We start from the raw sequence: 21,631 nt of genomic DNA, 5'->3' as shown, positions 1-21,631 counted from the left end.
ATTCAGGTGCGGGCTGGGCAGCGCCCTCTCACTTCTGCTTTCCAATGACAAAACTGAGGCTTAAAATTATTTGAAGAAGTTTCGCTCTCATCACCCAGGCTGGAGTGCAATAGTGCGATTTTGGCTCGCCGCAACCCCTGCCTCCCAGGTTGAAGTGATTCTCCTGCCTCAGCCTCCCGAGTAGCTGGGACTATAGGCACGTGCCACCACATCCCGCTAATTTTTGTATTTTTAGTAGAGATGGGGTTTCACCATGTTGGCCAGGCTGGTCTTGAACTCCTAACCTCAGGTGATCCACCTGTCAAGGCTTAAAATTCTTGAGGTGGGAAGGAGATGGGTTGGCTCTAAAAGGGGAAGAGCAGTAGTCCTCATACTGCTGGAACATTCTGTGTGTTGTGTGAATCCATGTCAGTATCCTGCTGGTGGTGGTTTTATGGATGTTACCGTGAGGACCCTGGTTACAAGGTGTACAGATCACTGTGTTACTTCTTACAGCTGCATGAGCCTACAGTTACCTTAAAATGGTTAATTTTTTTAAAATCAGGTAGTTTACAAAAACCCTTCAGTTGTTCTTGTACCCAGGTCTGACAAGTGTGAGTAAATGGGCTGAACTCCAGGGGTGTCTGACTCCAGAGCCAGGCTCCCCGGCATTCCCAGCACAGCACCCCCTCCTGCTCTGAGCTGGTGCCCATGCCGGCGAGCCGCCCTTGGAGGGGCCGGGGAAAGGCTGCTGAAAATACTGCTGGAGAAGCTCTGCTCAGCCACAAGGCCCCATCCTCAGGGGCTCCGGGAAGGGGACAAGATTCTAACCAGGCCTTGCTCTCTCTCCTTCCACAGAGCGATCAGGACGCCACGGCTCCGCCTGAAGCGATGGCCCAGCCCTACCCCCCCGCCCAGTACCCCCCTCCGCCACAGAACGGCATCCCTGCCGAGTACGCCCCGCCCCCACCGCACCCCACGCAGGACTACTCCGGCCAGACCCCGGTCCCCACAGAGCATGGCATGACCCTGTACACACCAGCACAGACCCACCCCGAGCAGCCAGGCTCCGAGGCCAGCACACAGCCCATCGCCGGGACCCAGACAGTGCCGGTAAGGGCCCCCACGACCCCAGGCCCAGCCCTGGAGCTTCAGGGAGGAGCACCCACCCAGAAGAAGGGTGGCCCAGAAGGGGATGAGGTGTACCAGGTGGGTGGGTGGGGGGCCTGGGCAGGGCCTCTGTGTGTGGAGGGCAGGCCTTTTACGGGGCTCCTGGGCCAGAAGTCACCCCCAGTGAAGGCATTTCCAGCCCCTGCTCGACCCCCGGCGCCAAGGAGCTTTGTGATGAGCAGGCATCTGGAGGAATGGCCGGGCACCTAGGGGTGGGGTGGCAGCCACCGTCCTCCAGCCGCCTGGGCCTGGCTTCCCTGCTTCGAGCAAACACTCACCCCAGCTGGGAGGTGTCCTCGCTGCCAGAGACCTGTTAGTGGAAAGTGAAGGAGACGGGCGGAGGGCAGAGGCAGAGCCGTGGAGGTGGCCCAGGGCCCTCCGAGCTGCCTCGGGTTGCAGGCCCTCCTATCATTTCTAATCACTTGTAATCTACCTGCTTGGCTGGCCTCCAATCAGATAGCTTCAATTATGTGGTTGTAATGCAGCTCCCAGGCAAAAGTGCTGAGCCCTCACTTCTCAGATTTCCTGAGAGCAAAGAGAGCCAGCAGGGAGTGGCCAAGCGACTGGCCTGGAGTGGGCTCTGGGTACAAAAACCAGGCCCTGCCTCCACCCACCCCCCAGAGCCCCAGCCGGCCTATTCCTTTTGTCTGGTCCCCTCCACTGAGATCTCCATGTGCCTCCCCTGCCCCTGCTCTGGGGCTCCAGGTTCATCCAACTGTCCCCACTGGCCCTGTCCCAGACGCTGGATGTGCTAGCTGGCGGGGCTGGGCAGGAGGCCAGAGCTCTCTGCACTGCCCGGGAGTGGCACTGCCCCGGCGGCTCCCAATGGGGGTCCCCCTCCCGACTGCCTCAGCCCTCCTGCCGTCCAGCCTGGCTCCCAGCGTGCTGCGTGGACGCAGATAGGAGCCTTCCCCCGGTGCACGTGTGGGCAGGGGCTTCCTCCAGCGTCACCCAGGCCCTCTGCCGAGAGAGCCCACCCAGCCACCTCCTCGGCTGGACCCGACCCTCATCTGGCACCCAGGCGGTGCCTTTCCTCCCTGCTTGGAGCCCCGCCCAGCCCGAATCTGCCCCGAGGCCATCAGCCTTTCCAGCGCCCCCAGCATCCGGATACCCAGGGTTCCTACAGCCACAGGACACACATGGAAAAGGCCAGGCCCCAGGGTGGTAGAAGCAGGGGCCAAGCTTCCCTGTCTGCTCTGGTTCTTATTCATCAAACCCACGCCCTGCGTGTGCTTAGAAAAGACAGAGATGATCCCAGGAGCCAAGCCGGGTTCACCATAAACAAGTCACGCTAGAGCAGGCTGGGTCTCCTTCTGACTGACTCCAGTAGACACAGCTTATCTGCTCAAACCTCTGACAGCCACCTTATGGACAGACGAGGGGGTCTCTCATGGTGAGCCTCAGGGGTTCGTCCCAGAAGAAAACCAGAAGCAGGAGGGTCAGACACACAGATAACACAGCTTGGGGACGGACCTAGTGCTCTAACTGAACAACAGAACCGAGGCCAGATGCCTCCTGGACAGCTGGGGCCCCCAGACACAGCCTACCAGGACACACACAAAGTCTTCCTTCACTCGGCAGACATTTGCTGAGCACCTGCCGTGTTCCAGGCACCGAATTGGCACTGAGGCTACAAAGAAGAAAGGACCCAGCCCTGTCCCCTAGTTCCTGCCACGCAAGGACAGGAAAGTCAGAAACAGAGGCTGGCTTGGGTCTGGCTTGCCCGTGAGAGTCCACAGACCATGGAGTGAATCCCCGAGTGAGCAGCAGCTGCTGAAAAGGTGAATGCTGCATCCAGTGAAGTACTCTCCAACCAGGAGGATGGGAGTCTCACCACCCAGTTATTAGCCTCCAGAGCCTCCCAGGAAGCGTGTCCAGGTGGGAAGCACCCAGAGCCCAGACGGCCTTGACCTTCCTTTCTTCAGGCTGGGGTCTCTCAGGTCTGGCAAAGGGTTCAGGGTCATGGTCTGCAGATCTTTCATCCAGAGACACAGAGGAGAGAGTCATTCTCCATGACCTGCACCCAGGGCAGGGCTGCAGGCAGAAGTTACGGCATCGGCGTGGTGCCCCACGAAGAACAAAGACCTGGGCCGCCTCGGAGGCCATGCGCTCCCCAACCTTGGAGTATTTGTTCATGCAGAGCCTTCCCACCTTGGAAGGCAGCTGGAGAGGGTGTTCTAGATTCCAGGAGCTCCTTCCTCCCAGAGGCTGCCTGGCACTCACAGCTGAAGGCCGAACGCCTCCCTGCTGGCTCAGGTGTCCCCAGACCCTGTCCCTGGGTAATCAGCAGGGCCCTTTCAGCTCACTCGAGCCTCCCCTTGGCCCTGCCCCAAGCAGCCTGGTATTGTGGTCTAGATCTTCGGGATAGGAGGTGGGATGAGTTCAGAGCTTTGGTCCAGACCTGCCTAGGTCAGAGTGTCTTCCTGAGCTCCCGGGGCACTCGAGGGCCCGTGTGCAGCCACCAAGTACCCTGGTCTCTTCCTTCCCCACCATCCCTGAAGTCCTACCCAGGCCCCCCCCCCCCCCCCCGAGAGCCTGCTGCCCAGGTTGGCACCAGGTCAGGGCACACAACCCCCTGGACGCTCCCTGGACCCAGATGCCACCCAGAGGCCACTGGGGCTTCCCGCCCTCTCGCCCAAGGGGACTTCCTTCTGCTGGTGAGCATGGGCTGCCCTGGCAGTTGGTGTGGCCAGGGCAGTGGAGAGGGGGAGCTCGGAGTGCCTGTCCAGCCCCCACATCACCCACCCCACTGGTAGCTGTGGCAGAGCCGGCCCCTAGACGGCAGGGTCCTGTCCAGGCCCGGGGGCCCACACAGGCAGCCTGTTCCATTCTAGGACCTGGGGCTGATGGCGTCAATGGGAGAGAGCAGTGGCCCCTGCAGCCCATCCCCATGCCTCAGACCTCCCCGTCTCCTCCACCCCAGCACCCTCAAAGACAGCCTGGGCCCCAGCTCTGGAAAGGCCTTCCTGGAATTTCTGGAACCACGAGGCCTCTTCCTGCTCCTCCTCCCCCGAGGAGGGTTTCCAGCCAGGAATTGGTGGGAAGTCCGTGTTCATCCAACTCAGGGCCTTTCCCGACACCTCCACCACCCAGGTGGGATGCACCCCCCAACCCCTAGTCACAGAAGCACAGCTGACCCTGCAGAGAGAAACATGGGGTTCCTGGGGGCCACCGGTCCCTCACCGACACTGAGACTTCCCACAGAAGGCGGAGCGTGCACTGATTTTTGTGGTCTCGATACCCTCGGGTGGGTCCCGACCACCCCCCAGTGACTTTCCAGCTACATCATTCCCCAGGAAGGCTCCTCCCCTCTGAGCAGGACACCTCTTTTCACCGTCCAGAAATACGGAGGCTCCTTCCTGGTGGGGCAGGGGCGTCTCTGCTCATCCGTGATGGGAAGGGACATGTGAGAAGAACCCATGAGGGGCACGCACACCTGCACACAGGCTCCGTTTCTCTCACCTCTCACCACGACATCACCTGCCTTCTCTGGACAAAAGCAGCAAAGGGTACAGAGTGCGATGAGGGGCTGCGGAAGGACCGGGGGACCCCATCTCACTATCTTGAGTCACCCCCAGGGTCTGTGTTCCCCAGCAGGGGTCACCATCTGGAGCATTTATTCACTCACTCAGGGTCACGCAGGTGCCAGTACTGTGGGCCCTTGGGAGTCCTTGTGCTCAAGGGACCCTCAGCTTGCTAACGGGCCGGGCACGTTGGCTCATGCCTGTCACCCCAGCACTTCGGGAGGCCGAGGCAGGTGGATCACGAGGTCAGGACTTCCAGACCAGCCTGGCCAAGATGGTGGAACCCTGTCTCTACAAAAATACAAAAATTATTCGGGCATGGTGGCTCATGCCTGTAATCCCAGCTGCCCGGGAGGCTGAGGCAGGAGAATCACTTGAACCCAGGAGGTGGAGGTTGCAGTGAGCCGAGATCACGCCGCTGCACTCCAGCCTGGGCGACAGAGCAAAACTCTGAGAAAAAGAGAGAGAGATTAGCACGCAGATAAAAAAATGCCAGACAAAGCACGGAGGGTCACTGTGGAGGGCCAGCCAGGTAGAGGGAGACGGGATGAGACTGGTGTTTTCCAGAGCCCACGTGGGCTCCTCCACCTGCCAGAGGGGACCCCACGTGGGCCGCAAAGGCCTGATGCCTGAGGGGCCAGCACCTCCCCCACTGCCTGCTGGGGATCTGGGCTCTGCACCCCTGGCTTCACTGCAGGCATAGATGCCTGCGCCCAGGTCCCTGCAGGCCTCTCTGCCCAGTGACCTGCAGCCCCAGGATGAACCTCTGTCCTTTCTGCTGTCCGTCGGGCCTGAGCCTCCTCGGAAACTCCCGCACTTGCCCTGATCTTCCATTTGGACCACCTCATCTATAACTACAGGCTTCACAGTCTGGCCGAGGCCCTCTCCCCTCAGCCAGGAGCTGCAGCCCTCGGTCACTGTGTTCTTGGCTCTCACAGCTTATGGAAGGGGTGAGGGGTAGGCCGTGGCTGGCCGCTGGTCTGAGAAAGGCAGAAGAGAGGAGGCGCTGGTCCCCAAAGCAACGCCACAGTGAGGCTCAGCTGAGATGCCCCTACCCAGGCTGGGAGGTGGGAGTGGACGAGGCATCAGTCGGCTGCCCGTGCCACAGTGCAGAGGCCAGATCAGGAGGGGCTTGAAATCCTGTGTTCTTCAAATGCCACGTGGGAGCCAACAGCTTCACCCAAGGAGGGGCCACCAGTGCCACCAGGCTCTGAAGCAGACACTCCCAGTGGATAGGTTGAGACCACACGCAGAGAACCCCTCCTCCAAGGCTGACTGGCTGCCCACCAGCGGCTCACCAAGGCGGGTCCTTGCCTGAGTGCCTAGGAGGTCTTTGGAGGAACGAAGGGAGACGGCGCTGTCGAGGAAGGGATTTCCAAAAACCGGTTCATCTTGTGCGGCAGCAGCACAGCTTGGTTCCGTGCCAACAACAGCCGCCGGGTCCCACCTGCTGTCCAGGGTCTGCCTAGGTCTACCAGACCCTGCCCGGGGCTCATTCCCTTTGTCTGTCTCCGTGCCAAGCTTGGGGGCCCCAGGCGAAAGTGGGTGCAGGCTCCTCAGAGGATGTGGAGAGTGGGAGGTGCTGTGTGGCATCTAGACCCCCACCCTGAACTTCAATGGGCTGGGGAGGTGTCCATAATGGCCGGGCCAAGACAGAGCTGGGGAAGGACGCAGAAGCAGGACCCCCAGCCCAGTCGGGAGGGAAGGGCAGTCCTGTCCTCTTTCCCTGCATTTGGGAACAAGAAGCAAAGACGGCTTTTTTTTTTTTGCTTTTTTCTTTTTGAGTGGGGGAAAAAAAGCCCCTGAGAAAGTTGGAAAGGCGGTGGAGGCTGCTGGACTGCTACAATCAGTGTGGGAGGGCCCCCATCCCCCGGCCTGGGGCAGTCCGTGTGCAGTCATGCGAGGGCTTCTCTGCACACCTGACAGTTTCACAGCCATAGAACCCACTTAGCCTCTGCCCGGGGCTGAGCAGGCATAGAATGGCTTCCTCACTTGTGTCCTGGCCCCACTCATGGCTCCTCCCACTCACACCCCATCACCCCATTCCTCCCACCTCATCCTCGGCTGCTCCCCTTTAGGACTTTGGGGTGGATACCCCAGCACCTGTGGGTGGGCACGGGGCTGGTTCCTGCCATCGCCCTCTGCTGCTCAGAGGCCAGAGCTGTGTGCCCCTATCCAGGCTGGATTCCTGAATCTGGGATGACTCAGTCACCTGTACCCAAGAGCAGCAGAGGGCACAGGCACATCCCTGTCCACCGAGGAGGAAAGACCCACGCCTGTCCAATGGGAGGGTGGGGTTCAGACCTCCATAAAGATCGGTGGATATTTGGACGGTCTCGCCTTGGTTCAGGGGTAAGGTCGTCCCCTCCGGAGGTCTAGCATAGGCTTGCTTTCTGCAAGAAAACTTGGGACCAAGGAGGATGGCAGCGGAACTGGGAAACTGGGCTGCTGGGCATCTCCAGTTCCCCAGGCTTGGATGGAGGAGCCCCCCGCATACCCCAGTTGAGCCAGAGTCAGCTGCCCTGTGTTGCCCGTCACTGGGGACCTGATGCCAGCCAGACCAGGAGTCTCCGGAGGCCTGTCATCCACCCTCCTGGCCCTGCCAGCTGTGCCCACCACGGATGCCTCCGTGCCAAAGCTCAGCCCCCACTGATGGGGGTGGCACATGTCAGGGAACCCCAAGGAGCAGCCGCCCAGCTTGCCCAAGCCTGGGGGCTCATGCCCTCCGAGAGCCATGGCCATTTTCCACCTCTTGGGGTCCTGAGGGAGATGCAGGATCCACCCGCAGCCTCACGCCTTGGGAACACGTACAGCTCAGAACACATGCTTGTCGGAATTGGGACAGCATACAACATGGCGCATCTGCTGAGACAGGTCCTGCAGCGCACGCCCAGGTGAGCACCAGGACAGCGGTTCCCACGCTGTGGGGTGTGTGCTGCATCCTCACTGTTCAACGCAGGGGACAGAGCTGCATCAGGAACATGGACACATGTGCTCCACAGCCCTACAGCCCTCGAGACCCCACTCCCAGCCTGCCCCACTGCCAGTGCCAGGGGCTGTCACCAGGGAAGAAGCTGTGGTACGGGGGAGGCTGTGTCCTCCACCACCCTGCGCAGCCTAGGACGTGGTGACTTCCCCTCTGGTCACCTAGCGGCACCTGCTGCCCTGGAGCCTGGTCAGAGGCTTTCTGGCCACATGCGGAAATGCAGGGGAGCAGCCTGTCCTTCCAGAAAGGACAACCAGGGTGGCCGTGCTGGGGGCGGCGACAGCCGGACAGCCACTCAGACAGGAGTCGAGGGACAAAGCTGTGGCCACTTAGCTGTAGTGTGACCTTGGCACGGCTCTGCCTCCCTGGCTCCATTTCCTTTGCCGTGGGCCGAGGCCTCCAGCCGTGTGACCCCAGGCTCCCCACTCACCGTCCTAACTCAGCACTCCTTTGGTTGCCCGCGACAGATGCCCTCCGGAAAGTGGCTTCAGCAGCCAGGTGCTTCGCCTAGCTGGAGATGCATGGGAATGGCTCTCTGGAGCCTCTCTTCTTGGCTTTTCTCCTCTTGCTTGCAGGCTGGCTGCCTCTGCTCCGCAGGCCACACGGGAGACCATGCTACCAGCCTCCCATTTGTACCGACTGCCGTGTAGGCTTCTAAGGGACCCCAGTCCCCTCTACGGCCACTCCAGAAAGGATCCAGATGGCTGGAGCCAAGACCCTCCTACCTTCGGCTGGCGTCCTGTCCCAGAAGCCAGCTGGCCTCTGAGGAGGGGTTCTCCGTGTGTGGTCTCCAGCTGTCCACTGGGAGTGTCAGGAGGCCCAGAGCCAAAGATTCAAATGCACAGGGTGTATTTGGAAGATGATCTCCCAAAACCCCTAAGGGGCAGCATGGAATTGAGGTGGGAAGGCGAAGGAAGCCAATAAAAGGTACATTGTCAGCCTGCTGTTCCCATGGGCAGCTGAGCTTAAATTGCTGGAGGAAGTGTGGACAGTGAGAACCCCTCCAGGGCACCCCGCGGGAGCTGGAGCGTGCACCCACCACCTGTGCCTGTCGCCACCGAGGGACTCTTCTGCACCCTGGTGCTCCTGTGCCACCCACCCGCCTTGCCAGTGGGCTGAGCGGGAAAACAAACAGCCTGCAAGGCTGGCACCTGCGGTTTGGCTGCATCCATGGAACTGGCCTGTAGAGGCCCTTGGGCCTGGGCCTAGGTCGTGATGAGCTAATGGCCACCTCGGACAGTCACCCGTGCATCCACCCGGCCGATGCTGATGAAGCACCTGCCACATGCCTGGAGTTCCTGTTCAGTGGATACAGCCAGGACCAAGCCAGACTGAAGGCCAGCCTTGCCGTGAGCTCACGGCCAGTCCACTGGAGAAGACCACGCAGGAAAAGCCTCACACAGGCCACACTGCGCTGCCTCGGGCGAAACCCCTGCCTTCTCACAGGGAGCTGGGGGCCAGGTGGCTTTTGTTTCCTGAGACCCAAGTCTTTGGGAGCCCATCTGCCCACCAGTATTTGGGTCCAAATGGGGGCTATAGAGGACTGGACTTGGCCACGCCCTGCCTTGGGAGAGGCTTCTGGAGGTGAACCCCAAAGGTTCTGAGTGGCAGCAGCAGGCTGGAATAAGCAGGAGCATGGCAGGGATGGGGGACACGAAGGGCAGCACCTTCGGACAGGCAGACCCTCGAGCCAGGCCGACATCTGTCTGCAGTTCACCACTTCATCATCAGGACTTGAAAGACAGTAGGGTCCTCAGGCTCCCAGAACTGCCTTGAGATGTCAGTGGGGCTAAGAGACCGTGGAGGTTCAGCCTCTGTGGACAGGCCTGGGCTGCGGGAGCAGGGAACAGAGCAGGCCAGGAGGCCTTGCACTGGGATGGCGGGAGGGAGGCGGCCTCACCTGCACAGTTTGGGCAAAGGCCTAGAGGTGGGGCCTCTCTGTGTGAGGTGCCCCTGTGCTGTATCTCATGGGAACCGTCTGCCCAGATTCTGCCAAGGATCCCAGCCCAGGGATGGGGGAGAGGCCCAGAAGGGTGGGGGAGAATCTGGCCTTTAGACTCTGCCGTCCCTTTAGCAGAGGGGATGGGCAACCCCGCACACAGAGGCAGCCTCCACAGCCCAGTCCTCTCCCTGCAGCAGACAGACGAGGCGGCACAGACGGACAGCCAGCCGCTCCACCCCTCCGACCCTACAGAGAAGCAGCAGCCCAAGCGGCTACACGTCTCCAACATCCCCTTCCGGTTCAGGGACCCCGACTTGCGGCAAATGTTCGGGGTGAGTGTGCGCGGCCCCACCCATCCTGCCCTCCACACCTGCCCCAGCTCCAGGGTGGCGCCCACAGGCCCTGCCTTCCTGCCGACACCTGTTCCCCCGGGTTTCCTGCCTCCCACTGCGCAGGGAGCCTCCGGGGCCCCAGGATTCCTTCCCTCCTGGGCCCAGCCCTGCCCTCACCTGAACCTGCTGGGACGGTGGCGGGGAAGAGGAAGGCCTCAAGCTGAGGACTAGGGGGATCTGTTGTGGCTGCCCCTCAAACCCCACCCCTCCTGCTCCCAGCCAGAAATCCACCCATGCCCCCCAGACCACCTGAGCTCAGGGGGTTTCCTAGAGTACCTTGGGACCTCGCAGCCAGTTTGGTTATGACCGCCCTGTTCCCACATTCTGGCTCCTGTCTCCTCGCAAGATGGTACCTGGAGGGGCAGCTCAACCTCCCATAGAGCAGCAGCCCCAGCCCTGGCCTCTCTTGTGTGCCCGGGGGCCGGGCAGTCAAACTCTCCGGGCCTGTGTCCCCCGGGCCCCCAGGTGGGGAACTTGGAACCGGATGCACAGTCAATGGGAAGTGAAGCCCGTGCTGGACTCCGAGGGCCTGTTCCGGGTTTTGCACTGTAGGCTTCAGCCCCGTGGTGGGGTCACTGTGAGAACGTGCAGGGCTGCCCCTGGGTCCTGGGTCACTTTGTTGTTATCGGACTTGAATGCGCCAGGCAGGTGTTGATGCCTGCGGGGGGCTGGGGCTGCCGAGTGGTGGGTGAGCGGCAGCAGCTGGGTGGCTCAGCCCGGGCTCCCAGGCCTGCCCTGGCCACAGAGGACCACGCAGCCCGGCCGTGTTTCTTCCCTCCCTCCAAACTTCTCTTCCGCCTGCCTGCCACGGTGCCCACCCCACCTCTGCTGCGCAGGTAGACAGCCTCTGGCTCCTGAATCCCAGCCTCTCTCCTCATGCCACCCTGACCCAGCTGGGATTTGTCAGGCAGACAGGAAGCACCTCTGGCAGCCCCAGGGTGGAGAGGTTCCCCTCCACCTACCCCCTGACGTGATCCCTAGAAGTCCACTCCCCGTCTCAGGAGCCCGGCCTGGTTGGATTTGCAGTCTAGACTCATTGGAGGGCTGGCATGACTTAGAATCATCAGATGGCAAGGACTCTGTCCCTTCTCGACTCTGGGTCCTGAGCAAGCTGCCAGGTTTCTCCGGGCCTGGGGCTGCCCCTTAATAGCAGCTGACATTTTGGAACTCTAGCTGGATGCCCCCTGCAGGGGACCTGTTTACATACACTCAGTCCCTGCAGGACGGGGACACCATCCCCTGTCAGCTCCCTGGGTCCCTACAGGACAGGGGCACCATCCGCCATCAACTCCCTGGGTCCCTGCAGGATGGGGACACTGTCCCCCATCAGCTCCCTGGGTCCCTGCAGAACGGAGGTTACTGTCCCCCTCTTTTCAGCACCTGGCAGAGTTGGGATTTCATTGCTGTCTGGCCCCACTGGGGCTTGCTGCACCCCCCACCTCCAGGACTGTGTGGAGGTGACTGGGAAACCCCCATCAGTTGCCTGCACTGCAGGCTTCAGGACAGGCCCTGGGGACCTCAGAACTGTTGTTCGGGGCCATTCACAGGCTCATGGTCTCAGTACCAGTGAGAGAGACAGGGCTGCCCCATGGGGACTATGGCCAACAATGGGAGGGAAGAAGGCAGCTAGAGCGTCATGGCCCAGCTGGCCCAAATGTCCTGCACAGGCAGGGCCTGGGTTCAGGTCACCGTTGCTCAGCAGCGCACGCCAGCACAGCCCCATGACAGGCTGTGCAGGGTCCCAGGGGCCTGGGCGGAAGACCCTCCCTATGCTTCCCTCTTCCCCTCACACCCTCAACCCCATTTTCCCCCTGCCCAACCTCCTCCCCATCTCAGGGAGGCCTGAGGGTCCCATTTCCCAACCAGGGGTCCTGATCTCCAGTGGCCTCCGTCTCCATTTCCTGACCCCAGCACTTTCTCTTCTCTGTGGCACTTTGTCCCTAATGGACACTCATGTCCCTCTGTCTCCCTCTCCCCCATCCTTTAGAGAAGGGTCTCAAAGCAGCCCTTTACCCTTTAGTGTGAATTAGGGGTGGGGCAGTCATGCCTTGGGTACCCTATCCCCACTGTAACCCTTTCCAAGTGGCCAAGTCCTAGCAGGGTGAGGAGGGGACACTGGTGATGTGCCTGCCCCCATGCCCAGCTGGCAGCTGGAGTTAGTGTCCTGGCAGTAAAAGCTCCCCAAGGCAGAAGGGAGACACGGGCCTCCAGGAGAGGCTGGGAGAGCTGTCCCTGTCCCCACACCACACCAAGGACCCTCTTGGTGATGCCTTGGGCACCCTATCCCCACCATCGCCTTCTCCAAGTGGCCAAGTCCCAGCTGCTCCATGGCCAGGGGTGGGAGGGGGTCCCCAGTCTCCTTTCCCAAGCTGGGGGCCCAGGGCAGAGCACAGGCATGAGCGTCTCAGGAGTGGAGCGGGCGGCTGGGCCAGCAGTCTTAACCCGCACTTTCCTGTCTGCCCCACTCCCTCTCTGTCTCTGTCTCTGCAGCAATTCGGAAAAATTTTAGACGTGGAGATCATTTTTAACGAGCGGGGCTCCAAGGTGGGTGCCGCACGGAGCTGCCGCCTTACAGCGCCGGCTGTAGGTCCCGCCAGGCTAACGTGTGAAATGTGCGTTTCCTTCCTGGAGAGCTTCGCGCCCGAGGACCCCTGAGCGACACGGGTGCTTGTATTCCCCGCTCTTCCACCCCCACCCGCCCCGCCCCCACCCCAGCTGTCTGTGTTGTTGCTGCCGCTGCCGCTTTTTCTTTCTGAGCCACCAGGACCTCTTGCCTGCACCCCAGAGCCCTGGGCCCCAGGTCCGGGCCCCACCCCACTGAACACTCACCCCAGGGGACCACTGGCCTTGAAGCTTGAGGGAGGGGCTACAGAGAGGGCAGGCTGGGGAGGGTGTCCGGCGGAGACAAGCCCTACTCCCCTTCCAGGAAGGCACGACCCTCTACCCTGGGCTCCGAGGGTGGAGATGGGTGGGCTGCCCCTGCAGGTCCTGAAGCCCAGCCTGGGCCCCCTACCCCAAGGTGGGGTTCAGGGGGCAGGCCTGGCCTGTGGTCAGGTATGGCGTCTCTTATGTGGCTTTGGCCTGTCCCTTTGGAGATGCCGGGTGATCAGCTCAGGCTGGGCTCAGGCTGGGTCAGCAGCTGCCCCCCTGGGGCCCATACCCCTCCTGGCATCCTGCCGGTGGCCCTAGGACAGACCTCTGGGCTGCCTGCGTCTCTGCCTCAACTCACCTGACTCAACCCCTTCTCTCTCTCTCCCCCCTCCCCTGCCCCCCTCCCACTCCTCTTCTTCCTCGTCTTCCTCCTCTTTCTCGCCCTGTGTCCTCCTCTCCATGCCTGTCCTTCCCTCTCCTCTGCTCACAGGGTTTTGGGTTTGTAACTTTTGAAACTAGCTCAGATGCTGACCGAGCCCGGGAGAAGCTGAATGGGACGATCGTAGAGGGACGGAAAATTGAGGTGCTCAGATAAGTGTGCTGCGGCAGGGATGCCCCAAGATCGCCCACCTGCCCCCCAGCTCCCCCAACCAACCAGCCCTGCCACTGCCGCACCCTTCGGAGAGCCTGGCCAGGGTTCCCTGGGGTGGGAGGAAGGGTCGCACTAAGGCCAGGGTCACTGGCTGCCAGCTGAGCCCTATCACCTGTCACCCCTTCAGGCTCACCCGAGGTCCCCTCTCCCCTGCCTCTTCCCTCCTTTTCCTAGGAGAGGCGCTGTCCCCAACCAGACACTGGAAGAGCCCCAGAAATCCTGTATTTGGGGCTTGGCAGCTTCAAGGACCATGGCCCGCCCACCCGGCCAAGGAGCCATTAATCCCCAGACCCTGCTCACCATGGAGCAGCGGCTGTCCCCAACCTGTCCCCACATGGCCCAGTCTGGGCCCTGCAGTTTGCCCCCACCTTGGCCCCACTCCACCCCTTGTTTGGGTAGAAGCAGAGGCAGCAGCGGCAATGGCCAGGGCAGAGGAAGAGACCAGGCCCCGAGGAGGAGCAGGGAGAGGGGCCCTGGGTCCCTCCCTGACACCCACCCCGCTCTGTCCCCTCCTTCCCTGCTCCCCAGGGGTCCAGAGTGCCAGTGGGCTGTGTTCCCTTGCTGCGGCCTGGGTGTCTGGAGCTGGGTCCCCCAACAGGCAGGGCAGCCAAAGGGTGGCTGGAGGAGGGCTGGGGCCAGCCACCATGACAGAGCCCTCAGGCAGGCAGTGAAGGGCCTGAGAGGAGGTTTCCAGACGTCTGAAGGCACTGGCTTGGCCAGGCTGCAGCCCCATGCCCTCGGGGCTCAACGGAGGACGCAGGGGAGGCAGAACAGCCCAGACCCCTTCCTGGGACCCATCACCCCTGCTATTCTCGACTCCCTCCCACACATGCCTCGTCTTCTCCATCCCAGGCTGCCCCTGGACAGCCTCACCCAGGCATATGTGTGGAAAATAGGTGACTTCGTGCCCAGAGCCCCCCTCCCTGTCGGCCCCATCCTCCAGGGGCACACGGGCCCCATCAGAGACCTCTGTACTCTGCAGCATTGAGGACTCTGGCCTCGGGGGAGGGGGGCATCATCCAGGAGGGGTATGTGGCCATCTTGGTACCCATGCCTAGGTGGGCCTTGGCAGCCTCAGGGAGGAGGGGGCATCCTGGAGTCCAGCCTCTTAGCTGGTTCTGGTCAGAGAGCACTTTGTGGAGAGTCCACCAGGGAGCTGCTCCAGCTGTCCTGGGGTGCCTGGGAGCCTGGGGCTGGGTTTATGGGAACAGCCACATGAAGAATACAGGCCGGCAGGCCTGCGTCTGGAGTCCTGGCCCAGGCGGGGCTTTAGCCCGTGCTGGGAGCAGTGGGGGCCAAGGCTCCCGGAGGGCAGGCAGCATGGTGGAGAGAGGAGGCTGGGGCGGGGGGTGCCGGGGGCTAAGGGAGCAGGGCAGGGAGGAGTGGCCGGTGGGTCTTCCAGGAGGCTAATCCTCCCTCTTCCTTTCTCTCCTTCCCTCTTTGGACAGGTCAATAATGCCACGGCCCGAGTGATGACCAACAAGAAGACGGGGAACCCCTACACCAACGGTAAGGGGCTGGGTCCCCCCACAAGGCTGCTGGGGTCACTGGTTGGGACAGAGGCCCTGGGGGAGCTGAGGCTGCTGCAGGCTGACCTTCCTGGATCCTAGGCAGCCTCCGTCGCCAGTGTCCCAGCCCTGGGGCTGCTGCTCTGCTCCCGGTCAGAAGCAGGTGGGGCAGAAGAGGCAGGAGGAGAGCTGGGGGCCACTCACCCCTCTCATGGCCCCATACAATCAGCCACAGCTGGAGTCTCACTTTCCCAAGTGTGCCTGGCCCCCAGAGGCCACACGTGCAGGCTTCTGATCCAGAGGGACAGCTGTGCCTTCCTGGATTAGGACTGACTTTCCCCGAGGGCCAGAGTTTGAAGGCTTCTGTGCTGAGACCTGCTGCACCGATTCCCAGTGTAAGCAGGCTCAGGGAGGGCAGTGGGGGCACGGGGGGCCTTGGATGAGCTTCTAGACCTCTCTGAGTTCCAGTCTCTTCATCTGCAAAACAGGAATAGTGATACCATCCCCCAGAGCTGTTCGATGACAAATGACACCTTTAAGCACCATGAGGAAGGGCCCAGGGGGAGGTGCTCAGATTTCGTAGGATGTGATTACAGTAACTGCCTTCCTGGGGCTTTTTGACATGGGTGGCCCTGAGGCCCCAGGCTGAGCCCTGCTGTCCACAGCAAGGGGAGACTGAGGAATCTTGTGTGTGTGCACCCCACTGCAAACGGAGGTGGCCGGTCTTCCTTGGAGATGGATCTGCCGACGCTAAGTGCTGGCTCTGGAGAAGCAGAGGGACCACTGGTGGCCACTGCGAGTCTTAACTCCATCCGGCAAGGGGCCTGCTTTGAGCAGAGCAGGCGTACGTTGGGGGCCTCCGCTCATTCCTGCCAGGGAGCAGCTTCCCACTCGGACCCCTTAGAAGCCTCAGCACTGCCCCTAGACAGGATGGATCTCCCTGTTGCTGTGGACTCTCAGACGGTGTCACCCCCAGCCTCTCATGGCCCCCCACGTGATCGGCCATACGTGGAGTCAGGTGACAACCAGCATGGAAGCCTGGACAGGACCGCCCCATCCGCCACCTCTCCCCCGAGCTCTTCTCCTGGTGTCCGATGCTGGGGTGGGGCCGGGCCTCTGGCCTGGCCCAAGTTAGACTTGATTCTCATGGCCTCATACCCTGCTTTTCTGAGGACTTACACATCTCAAATTCTTTTTAAAAATTTGGGAGTGTTCCCACTTTGCAAGCATCCCGAGTGCGTCCTGGGTGTGACTCTTCTGTGATCTGGCACTTGGCACAGGAAGTAAAAGCGGTAGACATTTTTATAGGGTACAGGTGATCAACCAGCGGGGCTGCAAAATCTCTGGAACCAGCTGCCCACTCTGCACCCAAGGGCCACACCCACCGCTGTCTGGGCAGAAGTGAGAATTCAGGGGAGCATGGAAATCAGAACAGACCCATCTCTGAATGGCCTCGGGCTATGCGGCTCATGAGGGGCACGGAACCCACGCCAGTGAAACATCAGGGAATGGAGGGAGGTGGGAACCTTTGCCCACCTTTGCAGCAAGAGCCGTTTCATCTCAATCTCTTCATCAGCCTGGGCACAGAGGGCTGCAGTGGGACGGCCCTGGGTTCTCTGCAGGTTGGCACCGAAGCCAACCCATGGGCTCTGGTGGCGAGTGCTGCGTGACTTGGCTTCAACACTACCCAACACTCTGGAATTCATCAGTTGGGGGTGGAGGTTTCCATTGTAGAAAACAAACCCACCAGGTTTGCCCAGGTGTTAACTATTTACAGTAGAAACAGGCCAGCCAGGCAGTCTCAGGCTGTCTCTGCCATCTGGGCTTCCAGACAGTGAAATGGAGGCAGCAGAGACAGGTGGAGGCTCCCAGAGAGGCAGAATTGACAGGGGAGGGCACCCAGGAAGCCAGAATCACCGGTGGAGGCATCCAGGAAGCCAGAATTGACAGGTGAAGGTGCCCAGGGCCATCTGAAGCACACATGCAGCCTCCAAGTCTCACTCACCCAGAGTGGACCCAGAAGAGTCACTGGATGGAGCCCCGGGGAGTGTGGGCTCGGGGTCAGGGTCTCCAGGACTCTGCTCCATCATGGGCCTTCTAGTAAGAAGAGTCAGTTCTTCGGACTGGAGGTCTTCCCAGAAAACAAAACATTTCTTTCAGCCTGATGCAGTGGCTCATGCCTGTAATCCCAGCACTTTGGGAGGTTAAGGTGGCAGGATCCCTTGAGCCCAGGACTTCAAGACCAGCCTGAGCAACACAGGGAGACCCTGTCTCTACAGATAGTTTTTTAAATTAGCTGTGGGTGTAGTGGCAGGCACCTGTGGCCCAAGCTACTCAGGAGGCTGAAGTAGGAGGATCGCTTGAGCCCAGGAGGTCGAGGCTGCAGTGAGCCGTGATCGTCCACTGCACTCCAGCCTGGGCAACAGAGCAAGAAACTGTGCCCCCCTACCCCCCCAAAAAAGTTTCTTCCTTCCTAACCTGGGATTTATCTTTTTGGAAGATTCCAAAGTCCCAGCAATGGCGTCCAGACACAAGGTTGTGTGATGGTGGGCCGGGGATGCGGGGTGGGGTGAAGACTTGGCCAGAGGGAGGAACATACCCCGACCCTCCGTCCTCACTGCCTCCAGTCTGCCTGCCCTGCAGTGGGGTTGTTAGAATCTGGGTCAGGGGTTCACACATGGCCTGGGCCCACTGCCACCCTCTCCAGATGTATCTCCCCAGCTGGCCAGTGGGCTCTCGTCCCTGCTGTTCCTCCCCACCCAGTGCAAAGGGACAAGGAGCCGGGCCCACGGGGCATGCTGTAGAGATAAGACCTGGGTACACTGAGGAGGGGTAAGGGGCTGGGCCTCGTCAAGAAGCCCTCCTGCCCAACCTGTCGGAATGCCTGGAGCTGGAGCCCACTGCAAGGCAGCTGGTGTCCCCCGCAGAGGCCTCCAGGTGGAGCAGGTCTTTGCTCTGCTCCTGGGTTCCCCCGGGAGAGGAAGACTGGCCCACCTGCAGGAAGGGAGAGGCTGGGATGCCAATTACAGGCTGGGATCCCTGGCTCTGCCACTCCCCAGCTGCTGACGGGAGGTTGCTGTGTCTCTCCAGGGCTGTTTCTTCATCTGCAAAATGGGGAGGGTGTGATGGCTCACTGGGCAGGGAGGACCCCGTGAGTTTCGAACAGTCCGTGTGGCTCACACACAGTGTTGAGGAAAACCAGCCCATCCTTATTATCATTCCCAGTCCAAATGCCCTTTCCTCCTCGACCTGCTCCCAGGCCACCCTCCCGGACAGCCGCTCTGGGGGAAGATGAGCACGGGAGGAAAGTGAGAGCAGGACTCAGCACTGGGAAGAGGGAGCAGGAGGGGGACTTTGGCAGGCAGTGGGGAGAGCTTATGGGCAGAGTCCAAGTGCCTTTCCTGCAGCCTCTGGCCACCTGGAGCTCGGATGGTGGGGCTGTGCTGAGTCTGACTCCAGAAACCCTCATCCCAGCTGTGCTCAGGGGGGTAGATAACAAGTTCCACTTTCCCTCTCCAGTTCTCTTCTGGGAGGTGGGTACCCCAGGCTTCGGGGGATGACGCCCAGGGGTGAGGGTTGCTCAGGGGCAGGCTGAGGAGGATCACAATTAGGAAAGAATCCTAGCAGACCCCCAGGCAGAAGAGTCAGGAAGGAGTAGACCCTGGTGTTTTGAACTCAGCACTTGTCCGGGCAGTGTGGGAAAGGGGGGCCCGGCGCGGGGAGGCGCCCTGGGAATGTTCCCAAGGGCTCCACCGGTGTCGCTGGGGTTCCCAGGCATAGGTTTTGGTGGGAAAAGGGTCGGGGAAGGCAGTGACTAGGTCTCTGTGCCTTTGTTTTAGGCTGGAAGTTAAATCCAGTGGTCGGCGCAGTCTACGGGCCTGAATTCTATGCAGGTAAAGGCTGGGGCGGGGCGGGGATGGGATGAGACCAGCCACTTGGCCCCGTGGGGCTCTGGGGGCGGGGCATGAGGGGCGGGGCCAGGTGGGCCGTCCCCGCCCTCCCATCGCCGTGTTGACTGAGTAGAGCTCCGGGGGCGGGGCTTGGGGAGGGGTTGGGGGCTAGGTGCGCGGGGGGCTAGGTGTACGGGGAGGGGGTGCCAGGTGGGTCCCCTTGTGCCTCTCACACGTGTCTCGGGCCCCGTTTCCTGCAGTGACGGGGTTCCCCTACCCCACCACCGGCACAGCCGTTGCCTACCGGGGCGCACATCTTCGGGGCCGGGGCCGGGCCGTGTATAATACATTTCGGGCAGCGCCACCCCCACCCCCCATCCCGACTTACGGAGCGTGAGTACCTGGGCCGGGGGAGGCGTGGAGGAGGGGGTAGGACGGCGGGGAGGAGGGAAATGGGGAGGCCCTGCGCAGTGCGAGGGGCTAGGCAGCCTTTCCAGACCTGGCGGGGGGGATCGTGGGAGCCCCAGAACTCAGCCCTGCAGCTGCCTCCATTATCTTCACCCCCATCCCCACCACGGCGGGCATCGCGGAGGTCACTGGCATTTAGGGGGACATTCAGAGCCCCAGAACCTTGTCTGGATGCTTTAATGGGGCCGTTGTCCACTCTTGAGGTCAGCGAGGGGCTTCTCTGAGCCCTCTCTGCTCCCATTCCCTGGGGTCTGGTGCCCTCCATCACTAAAGGGTGGGGGGTACAGCTGCCTGGGGTCGGGTGGGCTATGGGCCCCGGGGTTTGTGGGAGAAAGGAGCTGATCAGCAAGGGTGTTACTCTATTGTTATACCAAAACAGGGCACTGGAGCAAACGCTTGTTAAAATGCCAGTCCCATGGGCGGGGCTGGCACCGTGCCCCCTCCCTCCTCAGCAGACACCGGAGCCGGCCTACCCCACCTCTCCAGCGTTCCCACCACTTTCTTGTCCGTTTGCTTCCAGGGTCGTGTATCAGGATGGATTTTATGGTGCTGAGATTTATGTAAGTGTAGCCCCGCCGGGAGGGAGGGTGGGATCAGGCGTTCTGTGGGTCTCAATGAGAAGTCGGCGTCTCCTCTCTCACTGCCCGCTCCTCCCATCCCATCCCATCCCACCCTTGAAGCCAGGAGGGCGAGGGTGCCACGTCTGCCCAGAGTATGGCATCCCTGAGAATCCCAGCATGGCACAGTCTGGTTGTTGGGACCCATCAAGGGAGCAGTTAATGGGCCGCCCAGCAGCCCTGTGAGCTGAAACCATCTTCCTGTGGGCAAGGCCTCATATAATGGGGGCAGTGGGACTCTGCCACGTCCCTAACCACGCTGCGGTCAGTGAGTGAGCCCCTAAGGCACCCACAGCACGGGCTGCAAGAGGGGCCAGGAGGCAGGGCCCCTGGGTGCCTGTGCTCCAGGGCCTACCCCCCTTGATGGAGTCTGGTGGCCTTTCTCCCCCTTCATGGGGCCACATGTGCTGCTTCCTCTGTCTCAGACTCACTGACGGCCACACCCCATGTACCCAGCCACCCTTCAGTCCTGGGCAGCTGCCTACAATTCAGTTACCTGCCCATTTGAGGCCAGGACATCATCTGAGCTCACGTCCTCTTGTGCCCTTTACCCTTGACCCTTCCTGGTGTCCAGGACACTATCCAGAGTCACTGTGGGTTCTCCCAGCCCCTCAGCATCCAAGTCAGGCCTCAGTGGCCTGGTGGCAGGTCTGTGAGCACCTCTTCTTTGCCAAGGCCTAGCACCCAGCCAGATGAGTCATGGGTACCCGCTAATGTGTGTGGAGTGCACAGATGGATGTGTGAATGAATGAGTGAATGAATGGAGTGGACAGGCAGACCTGCCTCACCCTGAACTGTGCCACCTAGCCATCTGCAGTCCTCGGTCCTGTGTTAGACCAGAACTAGGTGCCCAGGCCAGGCACCACCTAATCCTTACCCAGCCAAGGCTGGGAGGCTGGGAAGGTCTGCAGTCCCTCCCAGGGCCCCACCCGCACAGGGTCTGTCTCCTCTCCCCACTCAGCCTTTCCCTGGGGAGCCCCACTAAGTCCCTCTGCTCTCTCTCCTCCCACTTACCCTGCAGGGAGGCTACGCAGCCTACAGATACGCTCAGCCCGCTGCAGCGGCGGCAGCCTACAGCGACAGGTGAGGCCAGGGGCCAGCACTGTTCTGGAGCAGGGTGGGGAGAAGATGGACAAGGATCCCTGGGGAGCTGGGCCCAGACAGGCAGGAGGCGTAACCCACTCTTCCAGGCCTGGCGGGAGTAGGGTCGGGACAGGGGAGCAGGTCTGAGTGTGGCCCTTGAGCCAGTGAGCCCCTGACTTCAGTCACTTCCTGCTTACCCCATGGGGAGGCTGTGGAAACCCCAGGTGGAGACCGCATCTCTGATTCCCAGTCCCCCCACCGCCCCCCGCAAGCCCCGTGCCCACAGTGGCTGTCTGTCTTGGAGGCAGACACTTGAGTGCTTCCTCCTGGAGCAACCTAGCCTAGTGCCTTTCCCCTCAGACATCTGGCCTGTTGGTAGCTGAGCTCCACCACTCTGGTCTGGGGACCGCTTGTACCCCCTCCCTCCTGGCAGCCCCGGCTCCATCTCCCTGAAGTGTGGTGTACGGGGTGCCGTGGCCCAGCTCTGCTCTCTAAGGAGCTGAGAGTTCCCTGCACAGACAAACTGCTGAAAGGAAAGTCGTGAGGGAC

General features: G+C 61.4%; 1 protein-coding gene across 31 annotated transcripts in view; it reads left to right on the top strand.

Annotated features, from left to right (window-relative positions):
* Positions 1–21,631, top strand: part of RBFOX3 (RNA binding fox-1 homolog 3) — a 526,282-nt gene that overhangs the window by 499,051 nt on the left and 5,600 nt on the right. For 11 of the 31 annotated variants that reach the window (XM_063799973.1, XM_063799968.1, XM_063799977.1 and 8 more), the window contains 9 exons: positions 838–1,092; positions 9,796–9,933; positions 12,484–12,537; positions 13,355–13,447; positions 14,965–15,025; positions 18,864–18,917; positions 19,175–19,307; positions 19,762–19,942; positions 21,021–21,082. In XM_063799973.1, coding sequence (XP_063656043.1) covers positions 871–1,092; positions 9,796–9,933; positions 12,484–12,537; positions 13,355–13,447; positions 14,965–15,025; positions 18,864–18,917; positions 19,175–19,307; positions 19,762–19,942; positions 21,021–21,082 — 998 coding nt within the window. In that variant the 5' untranslated portion in view covers positions 838–870. The remainder of the gene's footprint in view (positions 1–837; positions 1,093–9,795; positions 9,934–12,483; positions 12,538–13,354; positions 13,448–14,964; positions 15,026–18,863; positions 18,918–19,174; positions 19,308–19,761; positions 19,943–21,020; positions 21,083–21,631) is intronic. The other 20 variants (XM_063799982.1, XM_063799986.1, XM_063799983.1 and 17 more) reach the window with 7 other exon arrangements.

The sequence above is a fragment of the Pan troglodytes genome, chromosome 19 (genome assembly GCF_028858775.2).
Source record: "Pan troglodytes isolate AG18354 chromosome 19, NHGRI_mPanTro3-v2.0_pri, whole genome shotgun sequence".
Lineage (NCBI taxonomy): Eukaryota > Metazoa > Chordata > Mammalia > Primates > Hominidae > Pan > Pan troglodytes.
This window is presented reverse-complemented; position numbering and strand designations above follow the sequence as displayed.